Below are 12,175 nucleotides of genomic sequence, written 5' to 3'. Positions count from 1 at the left end.
AGGCGCCTGGAAATAGCTTTTAAAGTCCTTGGCTCTGGGTGTGAGGAGAAAGAACCTTGAGGTAAAAAAATATAGGCCCAGTTGTGTGTTTGTGTGTGTTGTCAGCTTTAGTCTCAAATCATAGCTTTGTTGTGTTTATGTAGTAATCAATTTCAGCCGCCCTTCAGTGTTGGAACAACAAACTTTGGGTTGTCAAGTGGCAACACGCACAATAAAACATAAACAAACACACAACATTTCAAAGCTTTGCCGATACGCACAATATAACCTTAATGTCCTCCAGCTGTCTCATTCATCTGTTCTATCGTGGGTACACATTACTTACTTATGTTCCTCATATTGTATATATTATTATGTTGACATTTTTGACATCCTTAGTAATTCCTTGAAAAAGCAGCCAAAAGAGTTCTACAGCCAAAAGGGCAAACATCTTTAAGTCTTGCCACGAATCCCTTATAATAGGCAAGGTCCCTTTAAAGAGGCCCTATTAAGTTTTTGGGGTTTCCTGTAGTGTGTCATACTGTATAGGTTTTGGTGCACGTGAATGTTCTGCAAAGGCTTCAAATGCGAGAAATAATTGAATTCATCGTAACACAGCCGGTTTAAGGATTATAATGTTGGGGCTGGATTCTGCAAAGTCCAGACGAGTGACTTTGAATAAAAAATGTCTATCATGTCCTTTGCCCCAGCTTTGTTAGATATCCACCAGTTTGTAAAAAAGCCTATCTCAAATAAAGCCCTGGTTCTCTCTCTATAGCCATCACTTGAGGATATACAGTGCAGCACCCACTGTTCCCTTTGCTGGGGGTCTTCTTGACTCTCAGTCAAACACAATCATCAACACCTCTGTGTCCTTTCAGTTTCCCCCAGCATAATGTTGTTTCCTTGTTTCCTTGTTTCTGTGTTGTGCTTTGCTTCCAAGTCAGGGTTACTTTCTTTCTGGCAGAGCCATCTCATTTCCCACAGACTGATACAAACAAACACAGACATATTGTTTCAATTTACACTTGTAGGAAAGAGTGTGTCGAGCAAACACACCGTCGCCGCCCAACATCAAATAGAGAACAACCTATAAACGTAGTATTATAGTTAGTTACAAAAGTATAAAAATATCAAGAGCCACAAACACTATTTTTAAGCCAGGAGGGAGGCGTTCAGGATGAAACACATGCAAAGTGTGCCTCGGTTTCAAAGAGTGGATTCTGTGAGAGATCTGAGCACAGCATGATGCACACAAAACACACTCTACCTCTGTCACAGGAAGACGTCTGCTGCCATGAACTTCACTGAAGATCAGAGACCTGTCAACAATCCTTTCTTTTAAAAACATGACAGGTTATATAGCTATGCATCTTGCAATGTATACGTTTCATTAAAGGTAGCACCAAATAGTGATGTCACAGTTTACCGACACACCCTTAAGTACACTTTGACTGTGCATCTCTGCTGACTACTCCATTAACCACCGGAGGTCACCGAAAACAAGAGTTGTAGCTGCTTTTTTCCCTCAGAAATGGAGTAAGTATATAAGGGAAGTATACAATGGAAGTACTCGCTCCAAAAGTATACTTCAAGGACTAGTTTGTAGCATTTAGGGGAATCTAGAGGTCGTGGATCACACCCCCTTTCCAAGCGTAAACGGAAAACTTAAGGCGGCTTACACAAAAGGATACATATTCTTAGTTCCAGGTGATTTTATTCTACAAATATCTTGGCTTTTGGTTGGACAGTAATCTGAACTTCACTCTTGGCTTCCTTTACAGACTTAAATGTTGTTTTTCAACTTCATCCCGTAAAAGGTTGGTCTCTGGCTTATTCCTGTCCCAGCTGGACTACGGTGACACCATTTATAGATTTGCCTGTCCCACTGTTTTGGCCAAACTTGACCCACTCTCCCATGCTGCACTGCGTTATATATCAAATGCACCCTATAGGACTCATCATTGCAAACTGTATAGCCTAACTGGATGGTCCTCACTCACTATGCGTAGGATGCAGCATTGGTTTTTATTAATGTATAAAGCCATTTTAGGAAAGCTTCCACTCTACATATGTGCCAGATTTGCTCCAGTTTGTGACTCTTACGACCTCAGACCCAGTGCCTGGATACGGTTCCAGGTTCCTGCTCTGCGGACTGAGGCTGGGAAAAGGAGTCTCTTTCATTATGGTCCTTGGTCTTGGAATGACCTTCAATCAAACCTCAAACTGACGGCACTTGTCTCAATAGCATGTTTTAAATTGAAGTTGTCTGAAGTCCTTACCACCAGCTGCTCTTGCAGTAATAAGTAGTGCACTTTTCTTAGTTATGTTCTCTGTATTTTATATGTTTGTGTTATGTGTAACGTTGCTGCCTTTTTGGCCAGGTCAGCATTGCAAATGAGATTCTATCACAATGCTTTTATCTGGTTAAATAAAAAATAAAAATGATAACCATACTGTTCCTTTGAGTATACTGTATGTACTTGAACCGCGCCTCTAGTTTAGGGGTGTGAAATGATTTTACAGGCGTGCAGCTCAACACTTTTAATCCAAATCTATCGGCTTACTGTGTATCTAAAAACTCATCAAGTCAACATGGTTTAGCGTCGTTGGTTCAGAGCAGATATTAAACGACTTTTGGGTACAAATCTGGCTTGCACTGGCAACGGTGAAGCAGGATAGCAGATAGATGGAGAGATATACTCAGGATACACAAGCAGTGTGATAGTCAGGTGAGCGGCTGGATGGCAGAGATTCATACTAGTCAACATAGATGCTGAATATGTGGGTTAACCCCTTCATGACCTATTGTAACTGTGCATACAATCTACAAACACACAGATGAGACTGACAGCCGGTTTGTCACAGGGGTATTTTACTTACTGGAGATGTGCGTGTGGAGATGTCGAGTTTATTTTCTCTACATTTGATGCACTGCCATAAGCGTATACATGACTACAAATATGTTTCGCCCTTTTCGCTTACGTTGGCATGCATTCGTTGGCATGCATTCGTTTTGCTGCATACACCGCTTAACATCTGCTGACTTATCGTTGTGACGCTTTTTCTCATCATCCCATACAAGCCTGGTTTATTTTTATTCCTACGGATGATAATGGCCATGACAGCACCACATTCATCTCGGAGAAGACCTTTATGCCGCTTTTGATTTTGTGTGTCATCGTCGTATTAAGGCCACCCATTAAGCCCCCTAGTGCCACAGCAGCACACAAGCACACACAAAGACACACAAATCCCACCGTCTCTTTCTGTGTTTACTGTGGTTGTTGTTTATTCAATATTCCCCTCCTTTTTAATCCTCCACGTAACATCTGAACCTGGCTGTGTTTACACTGCTGCTTAAAAAGTGGGAATGTAGCATATCTAGCTAGCCATATTTCTTTGACTTTAGATTAAGAAAGTGAAGGATTTACCCAAACGCATGAAGTGTTCAGGAACCTGGGCTTTCTAATCCAAGCTATCTTTGCTATTTGACAGTCGGGCCTTGCTCCAATCCCCTTTTTTAAAGCATTTTCAAAGACATGCAGGGAAATCTCAGCGTTTGTGAGTTGAAATTCTTCTGAAAAACAGTTTTGCACAGGGCTGTGGAGACGTGGCATTAGAGCGGCTTAAGCACGCTCGGTTTGGCAATAACACGGCGGTCTGGAAAGCAATAGAGACAGCTTGTGCCTTAGCGGATGAAAAGCAGCAAAAAGCAAAAAGGGGAGGGGAGATAAAAAGGAAGGGAGGAGCGTTAAGGGACAGAGCTGACGTGCTGTCACCTGTTTGCCGGTTCGTTAGCCGAGAGCGCTGCTTCGTGCACTCATAGGGAAGGCTTTTGATGCCTAATTTGCCGCTTGGTCGGGTTTGCTCTTGCCTTGGTGCTCAGTGGAGAGGCTGCCCCAGTCACATCCTCTCCTAGAGAAGGCTCCTCTGTCGGAGGCGGCTCGCACGGGGCAGGATGAGGAGGCAGTACAGGGATGATGACGATGGGTACCCGGCGAGCTCAGAGGTACGTGGAAACTGAACGCACCTTGTCAGAAAGACGGAGGAAAGTGAGTTTGGGATGTTTGTTAGGAAGAAGAGTTGAGGGAAGATAGTGCTTTGCTGCTGAGGAATCAAATATTCTTTGATCAATTGATCTTGTTTCGTTGTTTTCCACTTGCTGTTGAACTTTGTTGATGCATCACCTGAGGTTTTCTTACAACTTCTTGTGTAAGCAGAAAAACCTAAAGCGGGGGAATCGGTTGCTTTTTCCCACTTCCTTTGATTTACGACTCTGCCTTCCACGTCTGTTCCTTTGCATTTATTTCCCAGCTATTTATTTTTTTACTTTCTCACTCTGTGTTGTTTTGTGTTTGCCACAGCAAGCCCTGGACTCCAACCTGAGCAATTTGATCAAGAGGAACAACGAGCTGGAGTCTATCATGGGGAAACTGATCCAGACTTGTCAACATGTAGAGGTGAGTCCTCTAAGTGCACTACTGCTATTGTATGTTTACTTTAACAACTATTATTTAAATACTTTTATATACAAAACATAGAAATAGTTTTAATTCTACACGGACATCTCCTATTTTACTTGACGTAATTGACATTATTTAGCCAACGGTTAGCCACAACATTAAAACTCTAAGAAATAATGATTCCATTCAAAAAATATTTGTAAAGCAACTGGTTTTGTCAAATATTTGTATTATTAAGTGTGGGTTTAGCGTTACTGAAGGGAATTCAGTGTACAGCCTGTCTGTTCATGTTACGCTGGCCCACTAAGGAGCTTTAAATAAAGCACTGCCACAGGGTTAAAACGCACTGACATCTTGGCTTAGAAGTAATAGAGGGCAGCCTCTCTGTATGGCAGGCCATATAGAAACTACAAGCAGAGAGGATTGTGATTTATTAAGCAGATTTAAAAACGTTTTCCTTGAATGCAATTTATTTTGTATCTTTCAGTGTCACCATCCTGCTTAAATGTTTATAGTGCAGTCATTTGAAATACAAAAAAACAAAAAGGACACACTTCACTTAAAAAATCTGAAATGTATAAATAATCCAATCCACTTGATTTATATAGCACATATTCAAACAGAGGGTTTTACAGAAGTGCTTCACAGCAGACATAACATTATAATACAATATAATATTGCAATAATAAATAAAAGGCACACATAAGAATAGATACATAAGGCACATAAGGGCTATGGACAGACAAATAAAAGCATAACAATCGATAAAACAGCTCAAACTGACTCGAAAGCGAGGGAAAAGAGGTCATATCAAATAAATAAAATGTTAAAATAATGCTTTTAAGAGAGAGCAGAACTTGACCCATTTTCCCCCATTGCATTATGGTCAGAGCGTTACACACACCGTAGCTTGTGTACTGTGTGGGTGAGAAAAGACCTATTGCACGAGTAGAGGATGGAACTTGGTGGCGATCATAAAAATGCATAAAAACCTGCAGCTCTCCATGACATGCGTGAATGTGACTGGGATTAAAAGAGGCTCCACACAGTAAAAGCATCGCACCGACAGCTTGCTGAATATTTCACATCGTCCCCAAAGCTGCTCTGGAGTTTGCTCCTGACACTTTCTGACATTTCTGAGACTCCATTTGTTGTCAAATGAAAAAAGCACCATTGTTCAGTCAAACTTAGAAAGGAAAACTATAACTATAGCCACAATTGAATTCTTCCGCACCACACCATTTGAAATCCTGGCTTTTCTGTATTGCTGGCAACATGTGGATCAATCGCACTATGCTAATATAAAAACTGACATTTAGATGGTGTATCATATGAAATGAGCAACAAACTACCAACACAGACAGGACTATTTACCCAGAAGGCCTTTGTCGGTGCCTGTGTAAAACGAACGACATGTTAGCTTGTTTAAACTTCTTTTAAACTCATTTTACCTGAGAACATGATTTTTCGTAACCAAGTCTTTTGTTTGCCGAAACCTAACCACTGTTGTTTCAATTCACACTGTTAATCATGTTCAAACATATCCATCTTGTTTGAATCCAATCCATTATATAATCACAAATGGTCAAATATGGGTCAAATGCAGCAGTTGTCAGTGTCTGTAATGCAACTGATTCCAAGTGAGGGGAAATGAATGCTTACACTGGAGCAAAGTCACACAGCTGAGGTCTCTGGCTTAACGTCGTAGAAAACACACATCGTGTCACTAAATATATTGGACTAGTGAAGTTGGGTGCCTTTCAAGAACTTTGCATATCCTGGAGGACTGAGTCATTTATGAATGTGTGTGTGTGTGTGTGTGTGTGTGTGTGTGTGTGTGTGTGTGTGTGTGTGTGTGTGTGTGTGTGTGTGTGTGTGTGTGTGTGTGTGTGTGTGTGTGAGTTTCTGTGACTAAATTAATCACGTAATATCTCTACCAGGGAGCAATCTATCATACTGTTCACATGATCCAGAGGGCTCTGCCCATCTTTGCACTTACTTTGGTAAAACACTGTGTGTGTGTGTGTGTGTGTGTGTGTGTGTGTGTGTGTGTGTGTGTGTGTGTGTGTGTGTGTGTGTGTGTGTGTGTGTGTGTGTGTGTGTGTGTGTGAGTGTGTGAGAATATGTGTGTGTGTGTGTGTGTGTGTGTGTGTGTGTGTGTGTGTGTGTGTGTGTGTGTGTGTGTGTGTGTGTGTGTGTATGCGTGCATGTGTGTGCACGTGCGTGTGCGTGTGTGTGTGTGTGTGTGTGTGTGTGTGTGTGTTTGTGTGTGTGGCTACTTAATAATTCTAGTGCATCAACCAATTACTCACAGATCGACTACTATAAGGTTTAACACTCTTTGTCTAAATGTTAAAATATTAGTTTTTACTGGAATGATTTGTATGAGAAGTGACCACAGTGTGTGTGTGTGTGTGTGTGTGTGTGTGTGTGTGTGTGTGTGTGTGTGTGTGTGTGTGTGTGTGTGTGTGTGTGTGTGTGTGTGTGTGTGTGTGTGTGTGTTTGTCCTTGCAGCCTTGTGGGCGGTGGTTCCAGTCAGATGAGCAATATTGGAGGACGTCATGTTTATTCATATTTCGTTTTTAATAATAGAATGTCAGGCAAAGTGAATCAGCAAAGAATACTTTCCCTTCAGATCTAGTTTAGTTGGGAGCTTTTGATGACCCAAAGGTCTATAAGAGGCTTCATACCCTGGAAGCCCAATATATTAAGATTTGTATAAAGTATGTTAAATGTGTTCAACATGCCACAAAGACATATATACATGTTTTTCACAGAGTAAGCCGTTTAACATCTCCAGCTTCCCAGGAGCTGTCACAATAACATCGGAGGCTCCAATTAGCAGTGTTGAAAAGCAGATGCACTGGCGGTTCCATTATACGGCTTAGCACGTCTTCACATACTGAAAGCTTTGTAATCCAGGTGGCAAATTGTTTCTCTTGGCAACACAGGCCTAGAAAAGCACATAAATGACGTTTTAAAAGGCCACGCTGAGGATATTGAGGATGTCCTGTCCAGCCCTTGTTTGGCTCGGTGTAGGAAAGGCAAACGACTCCCCGTGATGTCATTATTAAAACACCTGTCAACATGCGTGTGTGTAACAGAGAGCGTATGAATAACTTGGTGGCTTGGCAACACTCACTGCAGACTTCACTTTCATTGCTCCCCGTGCTATCGCTTTACCACAGCGAGAAGAACACACTTTACAAGGTGCTGAAAGGAGCACTAGGAAATGACCAAAATGAGAAAGTGCACATTATGGTAGGACCTGCAGTCTTATAATTGCATTTGAACAGCTTTTATAGCACACTGTAAAGGCTCCAAGTGAATCAAACACCCCGCAGAATGCAGCTGCATGCTGGTTTTCCTCTAAAAGACCCTCATGGCAAAACAACCCTGGATAAAATCAGCACGGCACTTTCCCAAACACCTTCCAACTAAATGAAACCTTTTCCATTAAGTTTCATTGCCATCATTGTTGGGTTTGAACCCACTGCCACCACGTTTAATACCCTTTAATATAAAGTTACGACAGCAATAGACTTTAGCTATAAAATCAGTTTCTACATTTCAACGTTTTTGCAACCTTAAGACGTGAATTTATAACAAAGATTGAATTTTAATCTTGTTTTTATCGGATAATGTGAACAATGATAAATGTTTCATTACAAAACACTATTATTTCCAAACTACAAAATGTCTACCATGGAAAAAAAAGCTACTTCTTTGCCTATTTTCCCCCAAAAAACAAGCCCTAATAAGATGGTCAGTCAGGCAAAAATTACATAATGTCATTGGAAATCGATGATGGTACAATTATAAACAATCAAATTCCTTTCCATCTAATGGTGGACGAGTGGCTAACACTAAAACTGGGAGACTGACAGCTCTAGAGCCTCACAAAGGTCATTTAAAAATAAAATGCAACCTATTAAATTCTATTTTAGTCCCACACTGGTTCTTCTGCATATTCCTGAGTGTCATGTCTGCTCTCTTCCTGCTTACTTTACTTGTCACTCATCCCTCCAGCCAGCGGGAGACAAAATGGCTGAATATAGCTCGTCTTCCTCAAGTACGGATGGAAATGACATCCTGTCCCTCGGCCGACACGTTGCATAGCCACTAAATGTGTATATCGCTCTCTGTTCGCAGCATCCATCAGTTTCTTCCTTTAGTCAATGCTCTGTGTGTGAATTGGTTCTCAGGTGAACGCGTCCCGTCAGGAGGGCAAGCTCCTGGAGGAGTGTGATGTCCTGATCGAAATTATCCAGCAGAGGAGGCAGATCATCGGGAGCAAGATCAAGGAGGGGAAGGTGAGGTGAACACGGGGGGCGAGGGATGACATTTATTTCGCTTTTCTGTCTAATTTATACCCACATTTCACTTTCATATCCTTTCTTAGCTGTGACTACAACGTGTCATCTCTTTAAAGGCTTCCATGCAGTCTTGTTGATTTCCTGTCCCACGACAAACAACATTAATTCATTTCCTCACATTTAATTATCATCAATGGGACGATTTGCTATATTCCTGCTTGGATACAATGAAATGTCCAAATGAGCTCCAAATCAGAGCGTGGCATTCACAGTCAAAAGATTGGATTGCAACAGACTGCTAATGTCATCCTCTTTGTTCCTCACTATTGCATCCCATGTGCGTTGAAAGCACTCCAAGTCACCATCAGAACCCATTTATCCGTCTATTGCAATACTTTGTTACAGCCACTTGACCTTCTATGGTGAGCAGACGGCAAACTGTTCAGCTGCCTCAAATTCAAACCCCTTCCGTTTCGCTGCGAACAGAAGGGAGAAACTCTCAGACCGGCCAAAACTAGAACATATGGGACAGCACGTGTATTACAAACCCGGATATGTTTCTCTTGAAAGCTGCATCTAATAAGAGACCCACGAGGGATTGATTTCCATTGTGTCATTTGCACTTGACTTTTTCTATCACTTATTTATTTTTAGTCCGACAGATATCTACAAAAGCTTGTTTGTTGAGTGTTCAATTGAGATCAATACAAACTCAAATTGCTATTTTTTTAGTTTCAATCCAACACAATGAGGGCAATGGATTTAGATAGTGACAGTGCTTTGGGTTATCTAGCAGCCAAACTGCTGATCAAAAGTCCTTTAACCTCAACCCAGTCACTGACCTCAATCTGTCTCTTTGCATCTCCGCTCATACTGTAGCGAGAAAGGAATGAAACCGGGGGGGGTTAAACGAGGGGAAATGAATTCCCAGATTTGCGTGCAATAGAAACATCGTCACGCCATGAAAATCAGGTATCAGCACGGACATGGGAGAAGCTTAACCCACTCCTTACTGTTTCCTATTCAATCTCATGAAGCTTAGACGTGCAATCACAACCATAGCCCCTCTTACTTTCTCCACAACATCGAGAGAAAGAGGTAACCTTGAAGTGTCTGTTTCACGTAGACTGAAAAGAAACCTTTTATACAAAACCTCAGAAAACAGAAAACAAGAAGGAAGGCCAGAACATATGAGCCTCAGTCTGTGACACTGAACACTATACGCCCTCATGCCCTTTGCTATAAATCACCACCTTTAACGTTCATAGCATTAAGAAAACATGAAGACTATGTGCATCATGCCACCTTTTGTGTGTGACTTGGAAATGTTAACATCTGTCATCTTGTAGCAATGAAACCTTATTCTCTGGGGTGATTTCCTGTCATCTGCTCTGATTATGTTCTCATCGTTAATCAACCCCACCCCGGTTGTCATGCGTTCTTGGTTTGATTATTTGGATCCCTGTCTCTCCAGACACAAAGGATTCGGAAGCTCGCCCAACAGATCTCCAACTGCAAGCAGTGCATCGAGAGGTCCTCGGCCCTCATCACGCAGGCCGATCAGACGCTGAAAGAAACTGACCACGCTCGCTTCCTGCAGACCGCCAAGTGCATCAACGAGAGGTCAGAGAGCCCACACACAGTGATATTATTCTGCAAACTTTTAAGGATAGGGTAAAGAGTGCACTTTCGAAGTACTTTTTGTGCTTGAATTCCCCACGAGCCAACACTTTAAAGTTGGGAAGCCATCTTTAATTTAACATAATCTTATTCCACCCCCTCCTCAAGCTTTCTGACTAATTAATTTGGCAGCTGAGAACAACACTTGGTGTCCATTATGTGCATCCTCAGGAGTGACTGAAATAGAAAAGAAATAATCATGTCCTTCGAACAACAGTATTCTTTCAGAAACAGAGGCTGATTTAATTCAACTTTTGAGGAGTTTGTTAAGACTGTTTCTTAATTCATCGGATAAGCATGCTAAACGTCCTTGTTTCTATGATCTAGGGTTTCCATGGCATCAGCTTCAACTCAAGTGCTGATCCCTGAGATACACCTAACGGACACCTTCGACACGGTCGCCCTGGACTTCACCAGAGAGAAGAAGCTGCTGGAAAGTCTGGATTACCTTACTGGTAAACCTTTGTGTTTGAATCAAAGTCATTTCTTGTTTGATTTTAATTAATAGAAGTCAAAGTGAATGGGCTTTTTAATTCTCAAACATCGTAAAGGCTTTCTTTATTTTTCGGCAAAAATGAATCCAAAGCAAGTAATACTTTTTGTCTGATCTATAGCTGGCCCTTTATTCCATTCCTCGTTGACCATAAAACCAAACAAGCCTTTAATCAAACTTCTACACCGGCTTTTAAAAAAACACACTTTGTTTTTCTTTCATATATTTGAAGTCTCTGCCATCTTCAAGCACTGTGTTTGAAGGAGCAGGCCCCCGCCCATTAACTCAAAAAATTAATTTTCAACATTAATTTCCGACGTCCCATTTGCGAGGACCCATCAAAATGTCACGGCGTGAATTATGAGCGCGACGCGGGGACAAATACAAGGCATCGTGTGTAGTGGATTTGAAGGACTGTGAAAATGGCTGGCTCATATTTATTCTCTGCGACGCATGAGGGCTTCGCTGGAGGGCCTTTTCACTAAGTGAATCACTCCACTATGTGCAGCCACTCATGGCAGAGGGGTCGGGAGAGGGGGAGAGTGACAGACACAGAAAGAGATAGGAAGTGGCTTTACAATCAATTTGGGCTTGCCTTTGTATCTTACTTCAGTCCACTCTCTCTCTGGTAGAAGTTTTGTGAATACAAGTTTTCTTTTCCCCCCAAAACAACTAGAACATATGCATAGCGGACACACGAGTGGAAGAAAGCTTATGTAACAACAAGGATGTTTACTCTCACCGCTGCCTTGACGTGAGACGTTTAAGTGAATATTTGATTGTTTCTCTTCCTCAACGCTTTAATTGCTCAACCTACCACTCTAGTGGAAAGAACACTTCAGTCCGCTGTGTAATGAAGCTTTTGCACTCATAAATGAAAACGTACGAGGTTAATTGGGGCTACTCGATGTGAGCATTTTGTAATATTAGAATTTGCAACTATGTTCAATAGAAATGATAAGCATTAGATCTTGTTCGATGACTTTCCTTGTTCTCACTCTCTACAGCTCCGAATGCTCCGTGCATACGGGAAGAGTTGTGCACGGCGTCCTACGACACCATCTCTGTCCACTGGACGTCTGATGATGAGTTCACGGTGGTATCCTACGAGCTGCAGTATGCTATCTTTACTGGACAGTCTAACATTGCCAGTAAGTACCTCTACTGTGACATGTCTCCATGCTTTAATGTTCAACAAGCTGCAGCACCTCTTTTCACCCTCTGTCTGAAACCAGATTCCA

General features: G+C 41.8%; 2 protein-coding genes across 6 annotated transcripts in view; one reads left to right on the top strand and one right to left on the bottom strand.

The window, feature by feature from the left end:
* Positions 1-12,175, bottom strand: part of LOC307034294 (FERM and PDZ domain-containing protein 4-like) — a 382,085-nt gene that overhangs the window by 176,479 nt on the left and 193,431 nt on the right. The window lies entirely within an intron of this gene.
* LOC307034298 (E3 ubiquitin-protein ligase Midline-1-like) overlaps positions 1-12,175 on the top strand; it is a 45,932-nt gene that overhangs the window by 29,391 nt on the left and 4,366 nt on the right. For both annotated transcript variants that reach the window (XM_079673068.1, XM_079673067.1), the window contains exons 3-7: positions 4,347-4,442; positions 8,651-8,758; positions 10,236-10,384; positions 10,769-10,896; positions 11,942-12,085. In XM_079673068.1, coding sequence (XP_079529194.1) covers positions 4,347-4,442; positions 8,651-8,758; positions 10,236-10,384; positions 10,769-10,896; positions 11,942-12,085 — 625 coding nt within the window. The remainder of the gene's footprint in view (positions 1-4,346; positions 4,443-8,650; positions 8,759-10,235; positions 10,385-10,768; positions 10,897-11,941; positions 12,086-12,175) is intronic.

Source organism: Notothenia rossii (genome assembly GCF_949606895.1).
Source record: "Notothenia rossii genome assembly, chromosome: 3".
NCBI lineage: Eukaryota > Metazoa > Chordata > Actinopteri > Perciformes > Nototheniidae > Notothenia > Notothenia rossii.
This window is presented reverse-complemented; position numbering and strand designations above follow the sequence as displayed.